This window comes from Microcaecilia unicolor, chromosome 6 (genome assembly GCF_901765095.1).
Source record: "Microcaecilia unicolor chromosome 6, aMicUni1.1, whole genome shotgun sequence".
Taxonomy (NCBI): domain Eukaryota; kingdom Metazoa; phylum Chordata; class Amphibia; order Gymnophiona; family Siphonopidae; genus Microcaecilia; species Microcaecilia unicolor.
This window is the reverse complement of record NC_044036.1, coordinates 68,660,331-68,686,197: the sequence shown is the minus strand read 5'-3', so window position 1 is coordinate 68,686,197 and position 25,867 is coordinate 68,660,331. Positions and strand designations below refer to the sequence as shown.

At 43.3% G+C, this 25,867-nt stretch overlaps 1 protein-coding gene across 4 annotated transcripts in view; it reads right to left on the bottom strand.

The window, feature by feature from the left end:
• Window positions 1-25,867, bottom strand: part of LOC115471647 (DBIRD complex subunit ZNF326-like) — a 107,107-nt gene that overhangs the window by 60,806 nt on the left and 20,434 nt on the right. For 3 of the 4 annotated variants that reach the window (XM_030205396.1, XM_030205394.1, XM_030205397.1), the window contains exons 2-4: window positions 21,128-21,215; window positions 18,367-18,772; window positions 874-1,042 (exon numbers count right to left, since the gene is read on the bottom strand). In XM_030205396.1, coding sequence (XP_030061256.1) covers window positions 874-1,042; window positions 18,367-18,772; window positions 21,128-21,213 — 661 coding nt within the window. In that variant the 5' untranslated portion in view covers window positions 21,214-21,215. Of the gene's footprint in view, window positions 1-873; window positions 1,043-18,366; window positions 18,773-21,127; window positions 21,216-25,867 lie in introns of those variants that run through there. The other variant, XM_030205398.1, reaches the window with a different exon arrangement.

The window sequence follows — 25,867 nt, the reverse complement described above, 5'->3', positions numbered from 1 at the left end:
AGGGCATTAAGCCTGTTGCCTTTACAGAAAAAGGGAAGACTTCAGGAGTCCAGAGAAATGAGCACCCCACCTATCTCTGCAGTCTGCTGTGTACTGATTTCCAAAATGCTCTAACATTTACACAACTCTACCACACATGCCCCATAGTCCCTCTTTGACCACTACTACTACTATTTTGCATTTCTATAGCGCTGCAAGGCGTACGCAGCGCTGCACAAACATAGAAGAAAGACAGTCCCTGCTCAAAGAGCTTACAATCTTCCAGCATAAACCTCTGGATGCTGGATATATTCGCTGAAGACGGTCTGGAGTAAGATACCATCTAAACAGCATTCTCCTTAAATGAGACATGAGTAGACACACCCACCACCGCACGCTCTATTCTCTGCTCTTATCTGTTTTTTTGTATGGTTTTGTTTTGTTTTGTTTTTTTTTTTGCTGTGTCTGGTTTTGTCTATCATATGTTTTCTACCTTATAGTTAATTTGCCTATTTTTAGCTTAGTGAGGAGGAGGTGGCCTTTTTATTTGCTTGTTATTTATGCTTTCCCATTCAACTCCTTTTTGGGGATTTATCAAGGTGAAGCTAGCAATGTTTACAGAAAACACACAGCTTAGCCTTCCTATGATTTAGTTCAATTTATAATGGCTGGATTGGAAACCTAGAAAATTTTCCAAATCAAAAACTGAAAAATGTAATTTAAAAAAGAAAAACTAGAAAATATAAAAGCTGTTGGTCAATTAAAAAAAAGAAAAAATGAGTACTGCTGCTTTGTTATTTGTAAACTTTTTAAAATCAATACACAACAAACAATATGTTAAGACTGCCAATTAAATATTTCTAATAAACTTTCTAAACAGACTCAGCTACTTACCATTTTTTTTATTAGCACTGTTAGGCTGTAGTTTGGGTTTCTTGCCAAATGTTCCACCAGGTTTACTAAATGGCTGATTCATCTTTCTTTTCAATCCTCTTGCAACACTGGATTGGTTATGATAATCCACAACAATTCCAGGTCTACGCATAGCTCCAAAATCCATTTGCTGAAAACATTTTAAATCCACTATTAGAACATAAAACAAAATAAATTCACACACAAAATGGTCTTGTTTAATGGTTAAAAAAATGTGTGATTTCTCAGTCAAAAGTTATGAATCATTTATAGAAAATGATGAAAACAAAATCTATAAAGTGACAAAGCATCTACATATCAGATTTATATAAATAAAAGCAAAATATTTCAACAAATTGTATATCAGAACATTTAAATACAGCTCAAGATGCTAATCTAAGGATTTCTGTTTGCTTGATTGTATACTAACGGATCAGAAGGAAATGTGAGAAGCTTCCCACTGTGCAATACTCTGGTCTTGCAAAATTAAGATACAGTAAAAACTATTTAATACATAATTGTTCACACTCACATTGGCTTCAATTCTGCAAAATTCCCTAGTTACTTACATGGGTTATTTCACAGCTCCTTTAGCATTATCTTTAGTAAGGGTGTTTTCCTATTCTGTCTTGATGAGGGGGAAAACCAAAAGCATGCAGACACCCCCTAAAGGTTGCAACTGGGTTGACTGCCTCCTTCCTCACCTATCACAATCACCCAAGTCTCCACCAGTCTCCCTCCTGTTCCTTAATCCTGTCCTCACTGTGCTCTCTCTCGCTACACCACTGTCTCTCCAAGCAGCATCCCACTCTCAATCTCCCCAACCTGTCCTCCACTTATCCACAGCAGCTTCCCTCTCACCCTCCTCATTCCCACCAGTTTCTCTATATTAACACCCCTTACACCCCCATTCTCTCTCAAAACTCCAGTCACCTTCTCTTCCCCATGAACTGCTCCAAGCTAATCAGTCAACTCCACTCACCCCCTTCATCTTACTGGCTACAGTCCACAGAGCAGCTATTACTCCTTGGTCCAACAACATGCAACTATCAGTGAAGTAGGGCGGCATAGGGCCTGAACTTGTGCTGGTCTTGCAAGATTCGAGACTACGAAGTTTTAGTAGTTTGTGGGAGGAAGTGATGTTGGCTTCCTGAGTGGGTGCCTCATTTCGGGCTCCAGACATCCCTCCCGATTAAAAGCATTTACCACACAGCATCAGTGATTTTATAATGCTAATTGTATATAATAAGAGCAGTTGTTCCTACATGATGTTCAGAAGTCAAAAGCAGCAGATATTAAGGAAACCCGGCGGCAATTTCGTAAGACCGGATCTGAGGATACCATGCAGCAGTCCTCGCAGCTTACCTCACTAAAGCAGACAAGGACAGGAAATTTGCACAGTGGCTCAGAGGATGACAACTATTCAGAACCGGTGAATTTGAGGAGTCTTAAAGTGCAGCAATGCTTTCGAGACCTGCGGTCAAAGTTAAAGGATATGAGGCGAACTTGCAACTCAAATTGACACCCTGCATAGAACATGCGAGATGTTGGGGAGGAGGGGGCACGTTTTGAGGATAAAGAAGCGCAATTTGAAGAGGTAGTCTCGGATTTGCAAGATAAGTACACCAATCTGGATTTGAGGACTTGCAATTTAAATTGGATGATGTAGAGAACAGAGGAGTCAAAACAATTTGAGATTTCATGGTGTGCTGGAGAATAATAACCAGGAGAATGTCTTGGAGGTGGTTCAAGCTGTGTGTCACCAGCTGCTGGAGCTTAGTTAATCGGCACCACATACTGAGCTAGAGAAGGTGCACAGTGCTCTGCGCACAGCCTAAGACACCTCACCCCAAGATATTATTGTACGCTTCATGCGGCATACCATCAAGGAGATGATACTGCAAAAGGCATGAACTCTTCCTTCAATTCAGTTTCAGGATGCATCAGGGTCTGTTTTTCAAAGACATTTCCGTATTCACCTTGGCTAAGAGACGGGAATTTAAACCTGTTCTGGACCTGCTATGAAAGGAACAGATTCGGTACTGCTGGTTTTTAACACTGGCTCTTAGCTTCCTGCTCCAGGGATCGCTTTGCAGAGTGAAACAACCAGAGGATGCTTACAAAGTTTTAAGGGAGGCTGGCTTAGCTCCTGAAACATCCTGTGGACCCAGAGCAATTTAATCTTCTTCTGTTCCAAGGGCCAAATGCTGGGCCCGTGCTCCCAGTAAGGGGAAGTTCCAGCATCACTCTAATAATGATCAAACCTGAAGTCTTCCCTGTGTAACATACTTTTTTTTTTTTCTCGAGTCAGTTTTGGATACTAATTGTACTGTGGTCCAATTCATAGCCTTTTCTCCCCCCCCCCCCCCCCCCCCCCCCAATTTTAAAATGTTTTGTCTTTGTTGTCTCCTACGTCAAGTACTGACTTATGCATCTGCAACAACTGTTTGCTCTTTGGGTGGAGTGTTCTTTTGAACACTGCCATGTCGTTTATGGGGTTTGTGTGTGAGATACCTTCTCTATATTATTCATTTGCTGGAAGGGAGGTTGGGTACTCCTCAAGGAGTGGGATGGGCTCGCTCTCTCTTTTGGTTTCTCCTTTGCTTCCACCTTCTCATGTTCGGTAAAGACATGGATTGTATAGGAGTGAATGGAGTGTGGATTGGGAGGCAGGAAACTCGTGTGGTTGGGCAGGTTTCTTTTCTTCCTGGTGGGTGGAGTACAGAGTTGTGTTGTATTTTTTCCTCTCTCTTTTTTGGTTTGTCTTGAGAAGGGGAGGTGGATATCTTCACATAGCTCAAAGTGGGGATGGTGTTGGTTGGGGTCATGGTATTGATAGTTTGTGTGTTTGTCATGTCACCTGCTGTCCATCAAGCGCAGCATCCTGTTTCCAACAATGGCCAATCCAGGTCACAAGTACTTGGCAAGATTCCAGAACAGTACAATACATTTTATGCTGCTTATCCTAGAAATAAGCAGTGGATCCCCCCCCCCTCCCAAGTCATTTTAATAATGAATGGCTTATAGAATTTTCTTTTAGGAAGCTTTCCAAACGTTTTTTTAAACCCCACTAAGCTAACTGCTTTTACTACATTCTCCGGCAACAAATTCCAGAGTTTAATTACACGTTGAGTAAAGAAATATTTTCTCTGATTTGTTTGAAATTACTACTTTGTAGCTTCATTGTGTGCCCCCTAGTCCTAGTATTTTTGGAAAGAGTAAACAAGCAATTCATGTCTACCTGTTCCACTCCACTCATTGTTTTATAAACGTCTATCATATCTTCCCTCAGTCGTCTTTTCTCCAAGCTGAAGAGCCCTAGCCGCTTTTACCTTTCCTCATAGGAAAGTCATCCCATCCCCTTTATCATTTTTGTCGCCCTTCTCTGTACCTTTTCTAATTCAACTATATCTTTTTTGAGATGTGGTGATCAGAACTGAACACAATATTCACGGTACGGTCGCACCACAGAGCAATACAAAGGCATTATAAAGCCCTCATTTTTGTTTTCCATTTATTTCCTAATAATACCTAACATTCTATTTGCTTTTTTAGTCGCCTCCGCACACTAAGCAGAGGGTTTCAACATATCATCGATGGCGCCTAGATCCCTTTCCTGATCAGTGACTCCTAATTGGAAACCATGCATTACGTAGCTCTAGTTCGGGTTCCTCTTTACCACATGCATCACTTTGCCACTTGATCACATTAAACATCATTCGCCATTTGGACGCCCACTCTCCCAAGGTCTTCTTGTAATTTTTCACAATCCTCTTGCAATTTCACAACTTTGAATAACTTTATGTCATCAGCAAATTTAATTACCTCACTAGTTATGTCCAACTCTAGATCATTTATAAATATGCTAAAAAGCAGCGGTCTTGGAACAATTAGAAATACCTTATTTTATATATGTGGACAATATTACTTTATTACTCCCAATATCATAGGATTGGCCTACTACTTTCATGAGAATTAGAAATTGTCTTCAACTAATTGAAAAATGGATTGAAGGTAACTAACAAACTTAATTGTTAAAAAAAACTAAATTTTTATGGCTAGGTTCTCATAAAGTTGAATTTCCTATGGCTAGGTTCTCATAATGTTGAATTTCCTCAAGTTTCAAATATATCATCTGACCTATTTGATTTTGATTCTTGCTCTAAAATTTTGGGAGTAAAGTGGATAGTTTACAGTTTTGCTTGCCACTTTAAAACTCATTTGTAAATCTTTTCATCTATAAAAAAATTAAGGACCATTCGAAAGTTCTTTGATAGTCGAAACTATAGATTGCTCGTCCAGGTTTTGGTTTTATTCAGAATAGATTGCTGCAATGTTATTTATGTTGGATGTTCAGGCACTTTGCTGAGAAAGTTCAATTGATTCAAAATGCAGTAGCTCAGTCGGTTTTTTCAGCTTGTAAGTTTGATTCAATAACCCCACTACTAGTTGAGGTACACTGGCTCCTGATTGAGGCCAGGTCCCAATTTAAGATGTATGCATTTATAATTAAGATTTTAAGTGGTTTGGCCCCTTCTAATACGTCTAATTGAGCTCCTACTCTTCACAAGAGCTCTATAGGTAAAACCAGAAATCAGATGTTCTTACTTTTTCCAACAGTCAAGGGGATTAAATTTTGTGGAATATTCTCTTTGTCAATCTATTATCAAGCTGTAACAATATGGAATTCACTGCCAATTGATATTCGTACTGCTACCGATTATATGATTTTTCATAATTCTCTTAAAACTTGGTTTAAGAAGAATCTCTTATAGTTTGAAGAATACTGTTCTTATTCTGTAATTCTTGAACTTATTGTGTCCAATCTTCTTTAATTTTCTAATCCACACTAAACTTGATAGGTTGTTGCAGAATAGAAGACAAGTTTAACATAACATAACTCTCACAGGGTTCTTTTTAGGGACTCTGGGCATGGGGGCTAGAAGTTCCTGACCTATGGAACTATTACAGAGCAGCTCAAGCTAGATCAGCAATTAAATAGTTCCAACATAATGACTATACACTGAGTGCAAATTAAATGGTTCCTACATAATGACTATACACTGAGTGCAAATTGAGCAGATACAGACAGGACCAGTCCCTCTGCATTATATGATTTGGCTTCCTTGGAGAAACAAATTTTATTCAGGACGCTGTTTCTCCAACAATCACTCGTACTTTTCATATTTGGGATTCCTTGAGTTCTGTGGTGGATTTTCAGTTTTCTTGATACATTCCTATTTGTCATAACCCAGAGTTTCCCCCAGGATTGGTTCCTTCAGTTTATAGACTTTGGGATTGAGCAGATGGGGTCAACTTGATGATGATTTTTTTTTTTTTTGTTACATTTGTACCCCGCGCTTTCCCTCTCGTGGCAGGCTCAATGCGGCTTACATGGGGCAATGGAGGGTTAAGTGACTTGCCCAGAGTCACAAGGAGCTGCCTGTGCCTGAAGTGGGAATAGAACTCAGTTCCTCAGGACCAAAGTCCACCACCCTAACCACTAGGCCACTCCTGCACTCATGATAACTTTCCTCTCCTTTCAAGCCTTGTCTTGGGACTATGATCTCCCGCAATCACATTATTATGCCTATCTGCAGATTGTACATTGCAGATTGTGAATTCCAAACACTTTAGGCCACAACTGATGGGTTCCTATACTAGGGTGTCTATGTGGATTTTAGATCCACTACGTTTTTAGTGAGTACGCTCTATGGTTACTTAAAGGATCTTCAGGCTCCTGTTGTGAGTCACAGGAATAAGTGGGAAAAGTATCCAGGGTTAACTTATGCACCAGAAGACTGGGATTCTATGGAGCAATCACTACCAAAAATAGCTATTGCTTCTAACACGCGAGAGAATAATATTAAGATTTTATATCGTTGCTATATGACACCAGACCGTTTTAGTCGCTGGTTTCCTCAATCCTCAGCATTGTGTTAGCGAAAATGTGGAGCTAGAGGCACCATGGAATATATCTTGATGGACCTGCCCAAAGGCAATAGCATTTTGGAAATCACTCTGCTTTCACATAATGTGGATTACTGGACTGAAAGTTGTGATCCTGGTATTCATCTGTTGAACAGGGTGATTCCGGGGTTTCATAAGCAAACTCTTTTGGTTAGACATCTGTTAAATGCAGCTAAACTCACCTTGGCAGCAGCATGGAAAAGTACAGATATCCTTTCATAGCTATATGGAGATCTAGATTAAATTGTTTTTATAAAATGGAGAAACTAGGAAATAAGGCGGGTAGATTGTTGGCCAAAGTGGCACAAACGCAAAGGCCTAAGAAACTGGTATCTTCTATTCTCCCCGGGAGGGGCCCACGGGTTCATAGTATAGAGGGAATCACAGAGGCCTTCCACAAGCATTTCACTGAGATGTACGCTAGGGGTGATAGCCCAGAGGAGCAACTAACCATTGACTATATAGTAGACTCTGGAATGCCCAAATTGACACAGATGGGGCGAGAATTGCTCTCCAGACCAATTCAGGCCCAAGAGATTCAAACGGTGCTCAAAGCCCTCCCCTTGGGTTCAACCCCGGATCCAGACGGATTCTCAGCTGAATACTACAAGATTTTGCCGGCACACTTTTGTGGGCCATTGGTAGATTACTATGAGGCGGTGGTGCAGAGGGGCTCCTTCACTCCTGGAAAAAATGAAGCAATGATAACACTAATCCCCAAGCCGGGTAAACCGGAAGACCGAGTTGAGTCATACCGCCCAATATCACTTATTAACGTAGTTTTAAAAATATTGGTCCGAGTACTGGCAGAACGGTTAGCACCTCAGCTGAAGGAGTTGATAGGGGAACACCAAGTGGGCTTTGTTAGGGGTAGACACTCAGGAATTAATGTGAGGAAGGTCCTTCTGTCAATTGCCCAGAGTCAAGACACAAAGACCAAGATGATGATGGCCAGTCTCGATGCAGAGAAAGCTTTTGATAAAGTTAATTGGGATTATCTGTTTCGAGTGCTAACATATGTTGGGGGGGATGGCTGGTTTCTAAAAGCAGTTAAAACTCTACATGAAGGCCCCTCGGCGAGGATTCTAGTAAACTGGTCAAATCTCCTAAAATTGAAGTACAGGCGGGCACAAGGCAGGGATGCCCGTTATCCCCACTATTGTTTTTAATATACTTGGAGCCATTGTTGCGCACGATAGCAGTGGACCCAGACATAGAAGGGGTTCAGTTCCCGGGGCAGGTTGTGAAGGTACTAGCCTTTGCGGACGACCTATTTCTAACCTTGATAAATCCACAATCATCGTTACCGAGGCTGTTAATGACTATAGAGGAGTTTGGGTTCCACTCAGGGTTCACCTTGAATACCCAGAAATCAGTAGCCCTCCCTATAGGTCCAGAATTAGTAACAGAATGGGAAGGTACGTTTCCACTACAATGGGCGCAGGGAGCGGTAACATACTTGGGGGTCCAAATCCCGGCTGACCTCAAAACACTTTACTCCTTAAATATGGACAAAATGAAGAACAGAGTGGGGAAGACACTTCACAACTGGCAAGCACTTCCCATCTCATTAATGGGACGAGTGGCTCTCTACAACATGATCCTGTTTCCTACATGGATTTACGCTTTCCAAATGCTGCCAATGTATCTGAGCGGGAAAGATGAGAGATGGTTACATAAACAACTCAATAAATATCTGTGGCAAGGCAAACGAGCGCGAATGTCCATCAAACGAGTCATGCTTCCGCAAGATAAAGGAGGACTGGGCCTATTGGATCTGAGACTCTTCTCAACGGCGAGCTCAATGCGGCACCTCTCCGACTGGTTTCGGAACAAGGAATACTTTACAAACACACAGAGACACAATGGTTTCGACACCAACACTTTGCAAGTTGGTTGCACATGCCCTCAGACACCAAAAAGACTGTGGGGGCGGCGGCTCCAATTTTTCGACCTCTGCAACGGACGTGGAGATGGTTGACAAAGCATTATGCACTGACCACGGCGTCCTCACCATTATTACCAATTAGGGGCAACCCAGCATTCCCTGTGGGGGACACATCCAAGATATTCAAGAACTGGGAGGAACATGGAGTTAGATACCTGTTCCATGTGGTGACAGAGCAAGGTACGATAAAGCCATTCGAAGATTTGTGCACGGAATTCAAGCTGGACAAGAAAGATGCATTCGCATTTATGCAATTACGGCACTATATTCAGTCCCTTCCCAGCTCATCGCTTAGCGTGGGAAGCTGGGAGACATACAACATAATGTTGGGTCTGGATGATCAAACACGGATACCACTTAAATGCTTTCACTGCCTTCTTCGGGAACATGTAAAGAAATATGACTATGACAAAGAAGCGAGACAGTGGACAACAGATTTGGGAGTAACTGTTACAGCGGAACAGCTGGAAAATTGTGTACAAAGGACCTATAAATTGACTGAAAATGCATGCTGGCAAGAAACGCAATATAGGTTTATCCTACGCCTTTACGTATCACCACACAGGGCCTATAAAGCGACACTAAGAGACAATGATGACTGTGCAAAATGTGGTTTAGCAAATGCTCATCTAGGCCACATGTTTTGGTCATGCCAAAAGGTACATAAATTCTGGAAAGCCCTGGCAGAGCAGGTGTCAGACATGTGGAAAGTAAAATGGCACCACTCCCCGAGACAATTATTTCATAGATTTACAATACAAAGTCATAAACCGGCTGGCATGGAAACCTTTTTACAGAGGACAGTCTTAATGGGGAAAAAAGGTGATCTTGCAAGTTTGGCTGTCTTCAGAAAGCCCAACGATATCGCAGTGGAGAGCACTTATGATCCACATGTGTTCCCTAGAACGGAGAAGAATTACGGACTTAGCTTCCAAAAAAGGAGATGACTATTGTAAGATATGGGCCCCATTTTGGGAGACTTTGACTGGAACGACAAAAAGTAGAATATTAAACTCTTGAAAATAAGGGAAGGGAGGGATAGGGGAGGGGGGGGGGTAATAGGTCAAGGGAAGGAAGGAGAAGGCGGGATAGAGGGAGGGGGAGGGTAATAAGGGGGGAAAGGGGGGAAAATAAAAAAGGAAAACAGGGGGAACTGTTTTGGTTGTAAGGACTGTTATTTATATTGTATTTTACATGTTTGTTCTAAGTTTCCTTGTGTACCGATGTGAATAAACAAGATTTATAAAAAAATAAAATAAAATGCAGAAACTTACCGTTATTTAGAAACATGGGCAAAAATATGGGGCTCTGTTCACAACTTAAACTTTGTAGGTGAGTAAGACTTATGATTACTTTCTCCATTTTATTTCTTCACCTTCACTGCTTGAGAGGTGATTGACCCATCTCTTATTTTAAGGGTTCTGCTCTCCTCTCCCCTTTTTTCTCCCCCCCCCCCCTCTTCTTTTTGCTTTATCTTTTCAAGTTGATATGTAAAATGTAAAAAAAATATATATGAGGAGTACTTTCATTGTATCATGGAGAGCATATTCTGCTTTGTCCGAGAGTGAGTTTTTATTGTATCTGGTTTCTTGTCGTCTATATTGTAGGTTTGTTCTCCTTTGGAATGATTAATGTAGAGTCCTCTTGTTAAATTAAGATTCAAGACTTCAAGACTAGCACAAGAGTTTGGACACTGCGGTTAAAACTCACAGGAGAGTCTCATAGTGCCAGACCAGGAAGAAACAGCTGTTCTGGTGGTGGCATCTGGGAATGGATAAGGAAATTTGAAATATTACTTCAAATTTGTAGTCACCATGGTAACATAGCAACCAGGATCTGTTAAAAGCAGACTTATTCAGATAATGGAATTGTCTTTTTTGCAGCAAAAGAAATTCCAGATGATTCAGATGACATTTTAGTCCTGTGTGTAAAGCGATACTTACCTGTAGCAGGTATTCTCCGAGAACAGCTGACTGATAATCCTCACAAGTGGGTCGACGATCCGTGCCAGCCCGGGAATCGACATTTGAAATAGTAAAAAAGTTTGCTAGAGCCTTCTTAGTGCGCCACATGTCTGACTGCACAAGCGCTGAGTGCCTTCCAGCCTGCCGCGCAGCTGCGCTCCTCAGTTCAATCACGAGTAAAAGAGAAATAGACAAGACAACTCCAAGGAGAGGTGGGCGGGTTTGTGAGGATTATCAGCCTGCCGTACTCGGAGAATACCTGCTACAGATAAGTATCTTCACTTTCTCAGAGGACACGCAGGCTGTATTATTCTCACAGTTGGGGTATCCCTAGCATCCAGGCTCACCCAAAACAATAAAACATTGATCAACTGGGCCTCGCAACGGCGAGGACTGAACATAGATTAACCTGAAACTATATACAAGTATCAGATAGTGCAGCCTGGAACAGAAGAAAACGGGCCTAGGGGGGTGGAGTTGGATTCTATACCCCAAACAGATTCTGCAGCACCGACTACCCAAACCGACTGTCGAATCAGGTATCCTGCTCAAGGCAGTAGTGTGATGTGAATGTGTGGACTGAAGACCATGTTGCAGCCTTGCAAATCTCTTCAACAGAGGCTGACTTTGTAAGAAACCGACGCAGCCATGGCTCTGTCATTATGAGCCATGACATGGCCCTCCAGAGTCAGCCCAGCTTGGGCATAAGCGAAGGAAATGCAATCAGCTAGCCAACTGGAGATTGTACGTTTTCTGATGGTGACTCCCCTCCTATTGGGATTGAAAGAGACAAATAACTCAGCAGACTGACTGAAGGGCTTCGTCCGCTCCATGTAAAAGACCAATGCTCTCTTACAGTCCAAGGTATGCATGCTGCTTTCGCCAGGGTGCGCATGAAGACAGAGAAAAAATGTTGGCAAGACAATCGACTGGTTCAGATGCAACTTCAAAATCAGCAAAAAAAAAAGGAGATAAAATACCTCACGCACCGTGAGAAGTAGAAAAAAAGTGAGGATATATCAAGGAGGAATACCAACTTTATTAAGGATTTTCAAAAAACGACCCGACACGGCCATGTTTCGGCCCTAAGGCCTGCCTCAGGGGTCTTGATTAATCTCAGGTGTGGCAGTGTGAAAATATTACACCAATGAGAGTATATGTTCGATTACTGAACAATGCAATGCCTCCTTCAATCTCTATATCTCAATAAAAAGTGAAAAGATAAATTCAAAATATCTCTCCTCCATAGCCTGAAGCTAACTGACCCTAAGAGCTGAAGTAACCACCACCAATAAAATGATCTTCCAGGTCAAGTACTTCAGATGGCAGGAATTCAGTGGCTCAAAAGCTTTCATCAGCTGGGTGAGAACGACATTGAGATCCCATGACACTGGAGGAGGTTTGACAGGGGGCTTTAACAAAAGCAAGCCTCTCATGAAGCAAACAACTAAAGGCTGTCCAGAGATAGGCTTACCTTCTACATGCTAATGATAAGCACTAATTGCACTAAGGTGAACCCTTACAAAGTTGGTCTTTAGACCAGACTCTGAGAAGTGGAGGTGTGGCCTAGTGGTTAGAGCACCGGTCTTGGAATCCAGATGTGGCCGGTTCAAATCCCACTGCTGCTCCTTGTGATCTTGGGCAACCCTCCATTGCCTGGGACAGAAAAATATCCAGACTACCTGAATGTAACTCATCTTGAGTTACTACTGAAAAAGGTGTGAGCAAAATCTAAATAAATAAATAAGTGTAGAAGGTGTAGGACAAGAAAGGGGATCTATCGCCTTGCTGTCACACCAGCCGGCAAACCTCCTCCATTTAAAAAGAGTAACACCTCTTAGTGGAGTCTTTCCTGGAAGCAAGCAAGACTCGGGAGACACCCTCTGAAAGACCCAAGGAAGCAAACTCTATGCTCTCAACATCCAGGCCATGAGAGCCAGAGACTGGAGGTTGGGATGTAGAAGCGACCACTCGTTATGTGTGATAAGGGTCGGGAAACACTCCAACATCCACGGTTCATCGGAGGATAATTCCAGAAGAAGAAGAGGGAACTAAATCTGACGCGGCCAGTATGATGCAATCAGGATCATGGTTCCGCAGTCTTGCTTGGGTATCAGCAAAATCTTCCCCACCAGAGGTATGGGAGAATATGCATATAGAAGGCCTACTCCCCAATGTAGGAGAAAGGCATCTGACACTACTCTGTTGTGGGCCTGCAGTCGAACAGAATTGAGGGACCATGTGATTGATTTGAGTGGCGAAAAGATCCACCAAGGTGGTGCCCCACGCTTGGAAGACCTTGTGGGCTAAGCTCATATTCAGCGACCACTCATGTGGTTGCATGACCTTGCTCAGCCTGTCGGCCAGACTGTTGTGTATGCCTGCCAAATAAGTGGCGTGTAGAAACATGCTGTGACGGCGTACCCAGAGCAACATCTAGATGGCTTCCCGACACAGAGGGTGAGATCTGGTGTCCCCCTGCTTGTTGGTGTAGTACATCACAACCTGATTGTGTGTTTGAATTAAGATAATTTGATTGTAAAGCCAATCTCTGAAAGCCCTTAGAGCGTTCCAGATTGCACGGAGCTCCAGGAGGTTGATCTAAAGATCTGTTTCCTGTGGGGACCAGGCTCCCAGAGTATGAAGCCCATCTACATAAGCCCCCCACCCCAGGAGAGATGCATCCATCAGCAACTTTTGCAGCTGAGGAATTTGGAATTGACGTCCCATTGGCCAGAATGGATCAAATCGTCCACCATTGAAGAGAATGTGCAAAGTCGGTGGACACATGGATGACAACTTCTAGATTCCCTGTGGCCTGATACCATTGAGAAGCTAAGGTCCATTGAGCTGATCTTATATGTAGATGTGCCATGGGCGTTGAGGCCATGTGCCCCAGAGTCTCAACAACTGCCGAGCAGTGACTTGCTGAGATGCTCGAACCTTGGACACTAGGGACAGAAGGTTGTCTGCCTGCGACTCGGGATGATAGGCTCAAACTGTTTTTGTGTCGAGCAATGCTCCAATGACTTGGGGTAATTTATTACGAACCCTAGCAGTTCCAGCACCTGAATAGTCATCCGCATGGACTCCCGAGCACTGCCCTCTGAGGTGCTCTTCACCAGCCAATCGTTGAGATAAGGGAGCACATACACTCCCAGTCTGTGTAGTGATGCGGCAACCACTGCCAGGCATTTTGTGAACACTCTGGGAGCTGAACGCCAGACCAAAGGGCAGTACACGGCACTAAAAGTACTGCACTCCTTGCCGAAATCGACGATACGTCCTAGAAGTATCAGGATATGATTGAAAGTGTCCTTTAAGTCCAGAGAGCATAGCCAATCGTTTTCCTGAATCATGGGAAGAAGGGTGCCCAGGGAAAACATCCTCAACTTTTCTCGGACTAGGAATTTGCTCAGGGCCCTTAGGTCTAGGATGGGACAAATCCCCCCTGTTTTCTTCTGCACAAGGAAGTACCTGTAATATAACCCCAGTCCTTCTTCCCCCGGTGGAATGGGTTTGACTGCATGGGCCTTTAGAAGGGTGGAGAGTTCCTCTGCAAGTACCTGCCTGTGCGGAGAGCTGAAGGAATGAGCTCTCGGTGGGCAATTTGGAAGTTTGGATTCCAGATTGAGGGTATATCCTAACCAGACTATTTGAAGAACCCACCAGTCGGAAGTTTTAAGAGGCCACCTTTGGTGAAAAAAACATTAACCTCCCCTGACTGGTAAGTCGTCTGGAATGGATACTTTTATTTTGGCTATGCTTCCCTGGAGCCAGTCAAAAGCCCGCCCCTTGCTTTTGCTGGGGAGCAGTAGGGACCTTGGGCACACAATGTTGACGACAACGAGTGCGATGGGGCTGAGGCTGGGGCTGAGGCTGAGTAGGCTGGCGAGACGCCGGAGTGTACCTACGCCTAGAAAAAGAATAGGGAGCACTCCGAGGCCCACCAAAACACCTCCTAGGTGTGGAGGTGGTAGAAGGCGCCCGGCGGAGAGAGAGAAGCATAGCATCTGTGTGCTTCTTGATCTGGTCAACCAGATCTTCTACCTTCTTTCCGAAAAGATTATCCCCCCGGCAAGGAACATCCACTATCCTCTGCTGGACCAAATGGTCCAGGTCAGAGACACACAGCCATGAGAGCCTGCACATCGCTATACCTTGAGCAGAGATCCAGGATGCTACATCAAAAGTGTCGTATGCGCCCCTGGTCAGAAATTTACGACACACCTTCTGCTAACTGATCAGCTGGCGAAAAGGTCCGGCCTGCTCCAAGGGGAGGGCATTAACCAAACTAGACAGCTGCCGCACCGAGTTCCACACGTGAATGCTCATGAGCAGCTGGTATGTTTGTATACAGGCAGCGAGCATAGCTGCCTGATATATTTTCCTCCTAAAAGAGTCCAAGGTCCTAGCTTCTCTGTCTGGGGGCGCCGAAGCATAGTCCCTAGAACTCTTGGCTCTTTTGAGGGCAGAGTCCACTACCATGGAGTTGTGAGGTAACTGAGACCTCATCAACCCAGGTTCACCGTGGATCTGATACTGGGAATCTGTCTTCTTAGGGATCACGGGACCAGACAGAGGGGATGCCCAGTTTCAAATAAGGACTTCCTTGAGTACCTTATGCAAAGGAGCTGTCACTGCCTCTCTAGGTGGAGAGGTGTAGTCGAGGACCTCGAGCATCTCAGCCCTGGGCTCATCTTCCACGTCTACAGGGAATGGAATGGCCTGAACCATTTCCCGCACAAAAGATGAGAAAGAGGCTCTGAGGAGGAGACAGTCTCCTTTCAGGTAGAAGGGAAGGTTCAGAGGGAATCCCAAAGGACTCATGTGAGGAAAAGTACCTGGGATCTTCCTCTGACTCCCATGAGCGTTCCCCCTCGGTATCGGAGAGCACTTCCTTGAGTGACTTCAGAGACCGGACCTGCCTCAATGCCAAAGACCATTCCCGCCCAGACTGCTGCGACTAAAATAAAATAAAGTTTTTCAGCCCATGTATAAGTTAAGACTATAAGGGGATTTTTTTTTTTTTAAGATAAAAAATAAAGAAAGAACAGAAATAAGCAAAACAAAATCGTGAGAAAGGCACCGAGGCTCTCCCGGGCGACAAAGCAGAACCAGGTAAATTAGCTGCGGCTCCTCATGCGGAAAAAACAGAACTGAGCGCAGTGGGCAGGAAGGCACTCGGCACATGCGCAGTCGGACGTACAGTGCACTGGAAGGCTCCAGCAAACATTTTTGCTGTACTAAATGCCAGTTCCCATGCCGGTACAGATCGCCGACCCAACTGTGAGAATAATACAGCCTGCTTGTTCTCGGAGAATTGCATTTATCTATTTATTTGGGATGATGGGGGTAGCATGTTATGCCTGCTCCAGTTCAATCAAACTCAGTCTCTACTGAAATATGGTGCAATGAGCCTTAATTCTCAACTGTCTGATGACTTCTGTCTTAGTCTTTCCCACATTCCCCCCAACCAACTCACTGAGCCCTGTCATTGAAAAAGTGTCTTTGGTCAAAAGCCATATATCAGGGCTCCTGCTGAACTCTAATCATGGATCTGTCATGCTACAGTTGGACAATAACTAGACTTCCATTCCCTGGGCCGGCTGAGGATGTTACAGAGATAGTGTTCATAGCACCTCTGAAGAGGGGATATGGAGGTAAAATATCAAACCCAGGTCTATTCACAGAACTGTCACTTAGCTAGCCTTTTGTACAAAATTTTCCACATTCCTGAATTTTACTGAATTGCAGCCACTGTTCATACAAATATTCACTTTTGTTGTATTAAAGAATGGTTAAAAAAGGCATAACTGATTTTTTTTCTTACAAATACCATAAATACCTAGTCATTAAAGGTGCAATGCATATTAAATGTTTTCACAGAAAACTATATAGCATAGCTCATGAGGAGAAAGCCTAATAATGCACAACACACTCTCTAGTAAAACTGTCTTCATAAACAAAAACAATTACAAAGAATTGTATGCCAATACAGCAAGAAATACGTTGGCTGCTAACTTTTTTACTCAACATCAACCCTTAAGAATTCCAACCAAAACCTGCCAGCATCTGCTTCAGCTTATCCAGCATGAGGTGCCAACTCTAATGTGCAGCCTCCTCTCTAACTATCCATCCCATTAAGTTTGTTAATTTATTTTGCTTTTCTTTCTTCACAATGGTATAAATTCTGCCAAAGCACCTAGGAGGTCAACATAGCCACTCCTATATCTGAAATCCCTGCTCTGGGGCCCATAATTTGAACCTCTGCCATTCCATTTTAAATTCCCTCCCTCTTTCCTTATACCAGTCTATCTTGTATGTTCTTCCTCCAGCACAGCAACAGGACTGCCGTTCTTTCTAGCTATGGCCTGGAATGCAGCAACAGTAGCCTCTCCCCACAGCAACCTGAAGCCAACTTTATTCCACCTCACAATGCTCTAAAGATTGTTCACAGGATTTTCTAGGGATGCTTAAACCTCATGTTCTACAACCTTGCTCTCTGTGCCTATTAGAACCTTCCCCCAAGCCACCCTAAGACCCCTTCACCCAGGAGACTTAAGAAAAGTGGTGGTGGAAGGAACATTACACTGAGTCAGTGCATGCTCAATCCTTGTAGCAGTCCCGCCACCTCCCTTGAAAGGAGGAGATGGGTTGCTGTACAGACAAACACACACCAGTTCATAGTAGTGTGCACAGTGCAGTGTTCAACGCAGTGGAACTTATACTCTTCAGTCTCAAGAATACACTCGCAATTTGAGCTTGACAGTTGGTGCAGCATAATCCCCAGATTAAAAGTATTTATACATTATCACAATTCTACCACTGCAATCATCTCCTGAAAAAGAATTATTTCCTAAGCATTCTAAAAGGCATCTCCTTTACATGAGAAATTAATTACGCACATCAAGGGTTCTATACTAAAACCATTCATTCAAAGAGAAGTTATGATAGCCATGCATTTAAAAAAAAAGAATCCCTTGTTCTGTTCTAGTTAATCTTTAAAAATGACAGAGGAACCATGTCCTGCAGAAAACAGTCTGAAATCTATCCTCCATAGGTTTTCAAGGCAGAATTTTAAAAAAGTAAACCACTGAGACTAATGCTAAAGTCTTAACATTCAACATGAAGTCACACACAGTTCTGATTTCTAACATTTAGCTGAAGACTGAACTTTGGAAAGCATTTAACACCTACAGTTTGTAATCATACATTGCACCTTTAACCTAATCAGAACTTCAAACGGTTCTATAGAAACTTTTTTTTAGTTTATTACAAAATATTTATCAGCAGCAAAGCTGCTAGCGTTTAAAGAAAATATTACCTTAACCCTTTTTGGATGAAACCTGTAGTTACATTGTCTCCTTTCATATAAAAAAGAGAGAACGCCAAATCTAGCAAATTTAAATTACTATTAATTGATTTTACTTTCAAAGACTGACTGCTTTAAAAGTCACCTTCTAAGGGCTTTGCTCTGATATTCATGCCCATTTGTAAGTCGCTACAACAGTGCATTCCATTTTAAAGTTCTGGTCGTGAAAGAATTCAAAATCAACTAGTGAAAAGAATCTGAAAAGATTCTGTACTTACTCCTCTGCCTCGGCCTCTGCCTGTTGATGATCCTCCAAAAGCATCATAGCTTCTGCTTCCAAACGCACCTTCGGGATAAGCAGGCGTTCCTCTCCCCCGAGAGCCTACAGCTGCAGGCTTCATATGGGGTGAAGAAAAACTGCTGTAGGAAGAGTAACTTTCTCTTCCTCTGTCATCCAAAAACCCAGGTCTCATCTTTGAGCGTGAGTAAGCTGATTCCCAGCTAGACCCACCCTGGTTTCTACCTCCGAAAGAGTCAAGGCTATTCCGGTAGGAGCTGTCAAATCGAGCATCATAACTATCTCCGAAGTGCCTTTGTTCGGGTTCATTAAAAGCATAGCCAGATCTGTACAGATCTCGCCCACCCACAGCAGACCTGGAGTCATAAGACTCATAAGGTCCAAACCTGAAAAGTTGCAGTGAGGGAAAAAAAAAAGTAAGCTTACTAGAATTAAACATTTCAAAACACAGTTATCAGTTGACATTTATCAACTACAATAAAAAAAATGTTAAGGTGAAGTTAAACTAACAGATCTACAACTTTATGCACGTTGATTAGGGCTGGGCAATTCAACCTGTGAACAGAATCAACAGGGTGAAATCTATTTAAAAAAAAAAATTACCAAGAAGCTAAATTAAAGCTCAGTAGGTCTGAACTTTATTTCATTTAAGCTTCAAATACTATTTCTACCATTAAAAACAGAAAACAAACATTTTTCTGTCACTTTTTCAAGCCCAGCCCTAGTCTGAGAAGAACAGCTCACAGGCTATTCAGTAAACTTTCCTAAGTTCATGCCCAAGGCTGACGAACATTTAAATGAAGAACAAGTCAAAAAAACATCCGACTTCTGTAAAATGCAAAAAGATGAATATAAATGCAACTCTAGAAATATACACAGTTTACACCTAGGAAACTGTAAATTACACAGTTCTGGTTTCAATTAGTTTCTATGAGCATATTTTTTAATAACTAGATGGGCTCCATATTAGCCACAATGAAATACACCGATCTTGAAGTTTAACCAAAAATGAAGCAAATATACTGTGCATCTGAACAGTGCCAGCATACTAAAAGATTCCTTGGAAATCTTTTTGGGACGAGTAACAATTTTTATCATTTGTGTTCTGAGATAGGACCATCCTCTCCCAACAAGCTGCAAATAAGAGAGCGAGGAAAAAAGAAAAAAGGCGAGGGACACACCTTACTTTACACATTTCAACAAATTGAACATAGCTTGAATAGGTCTATGGCAATGTTTATTTCCCCATTCTTTAGGGAAGGCACAAATGGTGCTCTTCTGTATAGTGAAATTATGTCTCACAAAGGACTATACCACACAGAGACATCCAAAGTTAAGCAATACATATTTTAACATAAGAACTATAAATATTTATGCTTAGTTATAGGATTTCCAAACCACTCATCTAGCTAAGTTGTTCACTTACAGCAGTGTTTATAGATTACAGTACTGTGACCCCATGAAACTTGGGCAAAAATGCCAGTCTACAGCTGCATGGGTTCTTATTGCCAGGCTCAACTGCAATCCAATAAACTCATGGCAAGTTTAGAATTGCAATTTAGACCAGCTAAAAAGTCAGTTTCTATATAAACCTGAACAAAATGTTTAATGGAAATAAATGCAGATTATTAATGAAAGATGCATTTCTTAGACTTGAGCACAGCAAATGCCCACTAGAATGCTCCTAATTTAAACTTGAGCACTCTTACTGTGGTTATTTTTCATTTTTTTCTCTCTACTGTCACCTTCAATTTTTATCACAGCACAGAATGCAGAATAAGAACCAACACAAGCTAAAAGAAAATCAAAACAACTTCAAGATGTGTCAAAGAGTTCTTTCATTGCTGAAGTGGCTCTCTAAAGGTTCCCCTTAGGGGCAAACAATTGACAATACTGAGCTCTCATTCAGGCATTTGACCACTCCTGATGAAGGCAGACAATTAAGGAGGGGGAAAAGAGGCAAAAATGCCTCATATCTGAAACTCTATAAATCAGGTCATGATTTAGAATCAGGATTAAAAATCTCACCCATGGTCAAATGCCTAAGGAGGGTGTTTAAAATCAGTTTTTCAGCTTATCTTTACTATCAAAGGAACAGCTCCAAATGGTCACCATATTAAACTCAATAATATACTGGTAGAAAAAAACACAGTATATTTCAAATAATGTATAACCAAAATTAATACAAAATATTTTTCCTTTTGTCTTTTCTCCCTAAAAAATACACCAAGTCTTCTCATCTGGAATCTGAAAACAAATGGAAAAGAGCATTTGTATCAAGCAAGATACAGTGTAAGCCAAACAGCATTATAGATTTGGGAAGAAAAAAGCACACAACAGTTCAACAGAACAAGTAATTTGTTATTCATAATACCACAGTTCCAGCTTAGAGCTACTTCTCTCTCCCTTCATTTGATTATCTTACTAATTTGCCTATAGGAATGGAATAAAATGCATGCTTTTTCTCAAAGTTGTACTTGTCATTAAAGCCTGAGCAAGAAGAGCAGTACAATGTTTTTAACAGTGATTTCAACTTTTCAATGTTTTCACACAATCGCAAGTGCTTTTTAAAGCATTCAAACATTTTATTCACTTAAGAACCGAGAGCTATAATATCTAATATGTGTCATAAGAGATTGCAATAGAAGAAATAAGTGACAGATACATTTAATATGCATGCTTGAATTTTGATGGATACCAATTAGTAGTTAAACACAAACTGAACTTTTAATATGTTTTACCTGCTACTTTCTATTCCAAATGATTTGTTCATATAGTCAATGGATCTTTGGGTTCCAAATGCTCCATGGCCATAATCACGAGCCATTGCTGGAAAGAAAATATTTAAACAAAAATTAAAAATTACTAAAATATGATGCATCTCTAAACTGAAAAACCTGTAAAGTTAAATGCAGAATGTCATGAAATAAAGGCAGGGATGTTCATTTTATTTTTAACAGGAAAATATTTATTAATAAAGAAAACATTTCTGAATAAGCATTATGATTTATTTTGGTGGCGAGTGAAGCAGTGTTTATGCCATTTGGAAGGGTCAGGCAACAATGGCAAGCAAGAAACAAGGAACAATGATCATACAGCAGTATATGGGCAGAAGACATTGGGGGGGGGGGGGGGTTGGAAGGTTGATTAAACATTTACATCAAAACACAAATTTCAGGTGAAAAACAGTAAAATCAATTCCTAAACTCTAGTGGGATTCCCAGGGAAAAACATGTTTAAATTGAAAATAAAGGGACCTAAACATGAGCTATGTGTATGGCTGCATGCAAAGGTTGAGGTACCCTTGGTTAAAATTGTATTTCAATTAACCCCGAAGAGGCTCATTTACTAAAGCTTAGCATGCATTAAATACTAAGAAACCCATTTTATACCTATGAACTTCTTAGCATATACCCACAGATTCTATAAAGGTCGCCCAAATGTGGACATGGATCCCTAACTCGCATGGAAACCAATTAGTTAACAAGCTGTTACTTATTAACATTAATTGGCACTAATTAGGATTTGACATGGATCTGTCAGCTGTAACACTGAACGCCTAAATTGTGTCATGCACAACTCAAAATGGGATATGGCCATGGGAAGGGCATGGGTGTTCTAAAACTTTAGGTGCAAAGATACAGCTTTCCAGGGTTCTGCGACCAACTTGAGCACCAGGATTTACACGTTTCACCAGGCTTAAATCTTTGTGCCCAAAGTTGGGTGCAAGAATCAACGCTAAGCGCTATTCTGTAAAGGCCACTTGGTATGAGGCACCATTTATAGAATACAAGTTTAGCGTGGACCTTTCTGGCACCTAACTTTGGGCACCATGTATTAATTGTGTTAGGGTGCGCTAAGCTTTAGTAAAAAGGCCCCTAAATGAACTGAAGCAAACCTTAATGCACAAGGGAAAATTAGGTTCTTACCTTGGTAATTTTCTTTCCTTTAGTCATAGCAGATAAAGCCATTACGTATGGGTTGTGTCCATCAACCAGCAGGGGGAGATAGAGAGCACTCAACTTTTCACAGTGCCACATGGTCAGCTAGCTCCACTGCCTCTTCAGTATTTGAAGCTTCCAAAGCAGTATAACAAACCGCAATGGGAATAACATGAACTTTCCTCACAGCGAACGATGGCCCCATAACAAGGGCATGAACTCAAAAGGAGGGAATGAACACATCCTCCTGGAGGGAATAAACTCGTCCTCCTCTTTGTATTTATGGAGGGAATGGGAAAATTAGGTTCTTACCGTGATAATTTTCTTTCCTTTAGTCATAGCAGATGCAGCCATCACAGATGGGTTGTGTCCCTCAACCAGCAGAGGGAAATAAAGAGCACACTTTTTTCAGTGCCTCATACCAGCTTGCTCCACTGCCTCTCTTCAGTACTTGAAGCTTCCAAAGCAGTATGGCAAACCGCAATGGGAACAACATGAGCTTTCCTCACAGCGAACGATGGCCCTACAACAAAGGGCATTAACTCAGAATGGAAGGAATGAAACATCCTCCCGGAGGGCATAAACTCATCCTCCACTGAGACATAACTGGAGGGAATAAACTCATCCTCCCGGAGGGAATAAACTCATCCTCCAAAACATGAAACTGGAGGGAATTAAGTCATCCTCCTCTAATTGAACAAGAATCCTGAAGACTGTTTTCCGACTTTCTCCCAAGGACGGAATCTCCAGGAAACACGAACAGAACCTGAAATAGATTTACAGCAGATAGCATCAGACACGGAGGGATCATGGCTGCATCTGCTATGACTAAAGGAAAGAAAATTATCACGGTAAGAACCTAATTTTCCCTTCCTTGTCATCAAGCAGATGCAGCCATTACAGATGGGATGTATCAAAGCAATCCCTAGATAGGGTGGGAACAAGCCACACCACGCGCCAGCACTTGCGCTCCAAAATGTGTGTCCCTCCTGGCAGCCATATCCAGCCTGTAATGTCAGGCAAAAGAGAGCTTAGAAGCCCATGTTGCTGCACTACAAATCTCTTGAAGAGAGAGTGCTCCAGTTTCAGCCCAAGAAGAGGAAATTCCTCTAGCGGAATGCGCCTTAAAGGTATCAGGCGGAGGCCGGCCGGCAAGCAAATAAGCTGAAAACAGATTCTTTAAGCCAGCGGGCAATAGTGGCTTTAGACGCTGGAGACCCTCTGCGAGGACCTGATAGCAAAACAAACAGATGATCAGAGGTCCTGAAAGAGTTAGTAACTCGCAAATACTGCAGCAGAGTCCTGCGCACGTCCAACAGGTGCAATTGCCCAAAAGATTCTGGAAACTCCTCCTCGACAAAGGAGGGCAAGAAAATAGGTTGGTTTAGGTGAAACGCTGAAACCACCTTAGGCAAGAAGGAAGGCACGGTCCAAACCGTGACCCCGGACTCTGAAAACTGCAGAAAAGGGTCTCTACAGGACAGCGGCTGGAGCTCTGACACCCGTCTCGCCGAAGTAATGGCCACTAACAAGCTGGTCAAGGTGCCCGCACGGGAGGACGGAGCCGAAGCACCCCTCTAAGAAACCGTGCCACATCTGGATGAGCAGCTAAAGACACTCCTGCAACCTTACCATGAAGGGAGGCCAATGCTGCCACTTGCACCCGCAGGGAATTATAGGCCAAGCCTTTTTGTACACCACCCTGCAAAAAGTCCAGAATCGGCGAGACAGGAGCCCGCATGGGTGTGATCGCTTTTGAAACACACCAAGCCTCAAACTGGCGCCAGATCCTGGCATAAGCCACGGAAGCGGACCGCTTGCGGGCCTGCAGGAGAGTGGAAATAACATTATTGGAATAGCCTTTGCCTCTCAATTGCGCCCTCTCAATAGCCATGCCGTAAGACCAAAACGGCAGGCGTCCTCCGTGGCCACCGGTCCCTGCGACAACAGGTTCGGTACCAGAGGTAAAGGAAAGGGAGCCTCCACCAGCATCTGTCGGAGGTCCGCATACCAAGGCCCCCTGGGCCAATCCGGGGCGATGAGAACCACTTCTACTGGGTGAAGCCGAATCCGCAGGAGCACACGCCCTATGAAGTGCCACGGAAGGAACACATACTAGAAGCCCAGAGGCCAGGGTTGAGCCAAGGCATCCAACCCGGCTGAGCGAGGATCTCTCCATCTGCTGAAAAGCACGGGACTTTGGCATTTGAGCTTGTCGCCACAAGATCCATTACGGACTTGCCCTATTTGGCACATATCTGCAGGAATACTTCGTCTCCCAGTTCCCATTCCGCTGGATCGATTTGATGCCTGCTTAGATAATCGGCTTGCACGTTGCTCTGACCTGCAATGTGAGCTGCCGACAGAAACTGTAGATGGAGCTCGGCCCAGTGGCAAATCTGTTCGGCCTTATCGGTTTATGTAGGCCACTGTTGTCGTGTTGTCCGACATCACTCTGACAGCCAATCCTTTCAGGGTCAATTGAAAGGCCAGAAGCGCCTGAAACACCGCTTTCAACTCCAGGCGGTTGATGGACCACTCCGACTCGTCAGGTGTCCAAAGACCCTGGGCATGCTTCCCCTTGCAATGTGCGCACCAGCCCTTCAGGCTGGCATCTGTCACCACTAGGCACCAATCAGGGAGCGCCAGCGACATTCCTCGCCACAGCATGCTGTCTGAGAGCCACCACTCCATGTTGAGTCGGGCCGCAGGGAGCCAAGAGAGTCTGCATTGATAATCCTGAGATACTGGAGACCATCGTTGAAGCAGGGAATACTGCAGAGGTCTCAGGTGCGCTCTCGCCCAGGGCACCAAATCCAAGGTGACCGTCATCGATCCCAACAGCTGGACAATGTCCCAAGCTCACGGGCGGGGCATCCTCAGGAGCAGACGGACCTGATTCTGAAGCTTGCACCGCCTTTGCTCGGGTAGGAATACATATCCAGAGTCTGTGTTGAACCGTGCCCCCAAATATTCTAGAGATTGCGAGGGGGAAAGGTGACTTTTGGCTACATTGACGACCCAGCCCAGAGATTGCAGTACTGAGACCACTCTGGCTGTAGCTTGATGGCTCTCTGTTGCGGAGTCCTCTCTGATGAGCCAGTCGTCTAGGTACGGGTGAACCCGGATACCTTCTCGCCTGAGAAAAGCAGCTACTACCACCATTACCTTGGAAAGGTTTCGGGGAGCTGTGGCAAGGCCAAAAGGCAGGGCCCGAAACTGGAAATGTTTTCCCATCACCGCAAACCGCAGAAACTTCTGGTGTGGGGGCCAAATTGGAATGTGCAAGTAAGCTTCTTTCAGGTCCAGAGACGTGAGAAACTCTCCTGGCTGTACCGCCGCACTGACGGAGCACAGGGTTTCCATGTGAAAATGCCGCACTCTTAGGGACTTGTTTAATTCTTTTAAGTCCAGAATAGGGCGAAAAGACCCACCTTTTCACGGCACCACAAAGTAAATGGAGTAGCGGCCACAGCCGAAATCGGGGGAAACCGCCCCAATGTGAATCAAGCCTTGTAAGGTCTCCTCTACCGCCGCCCA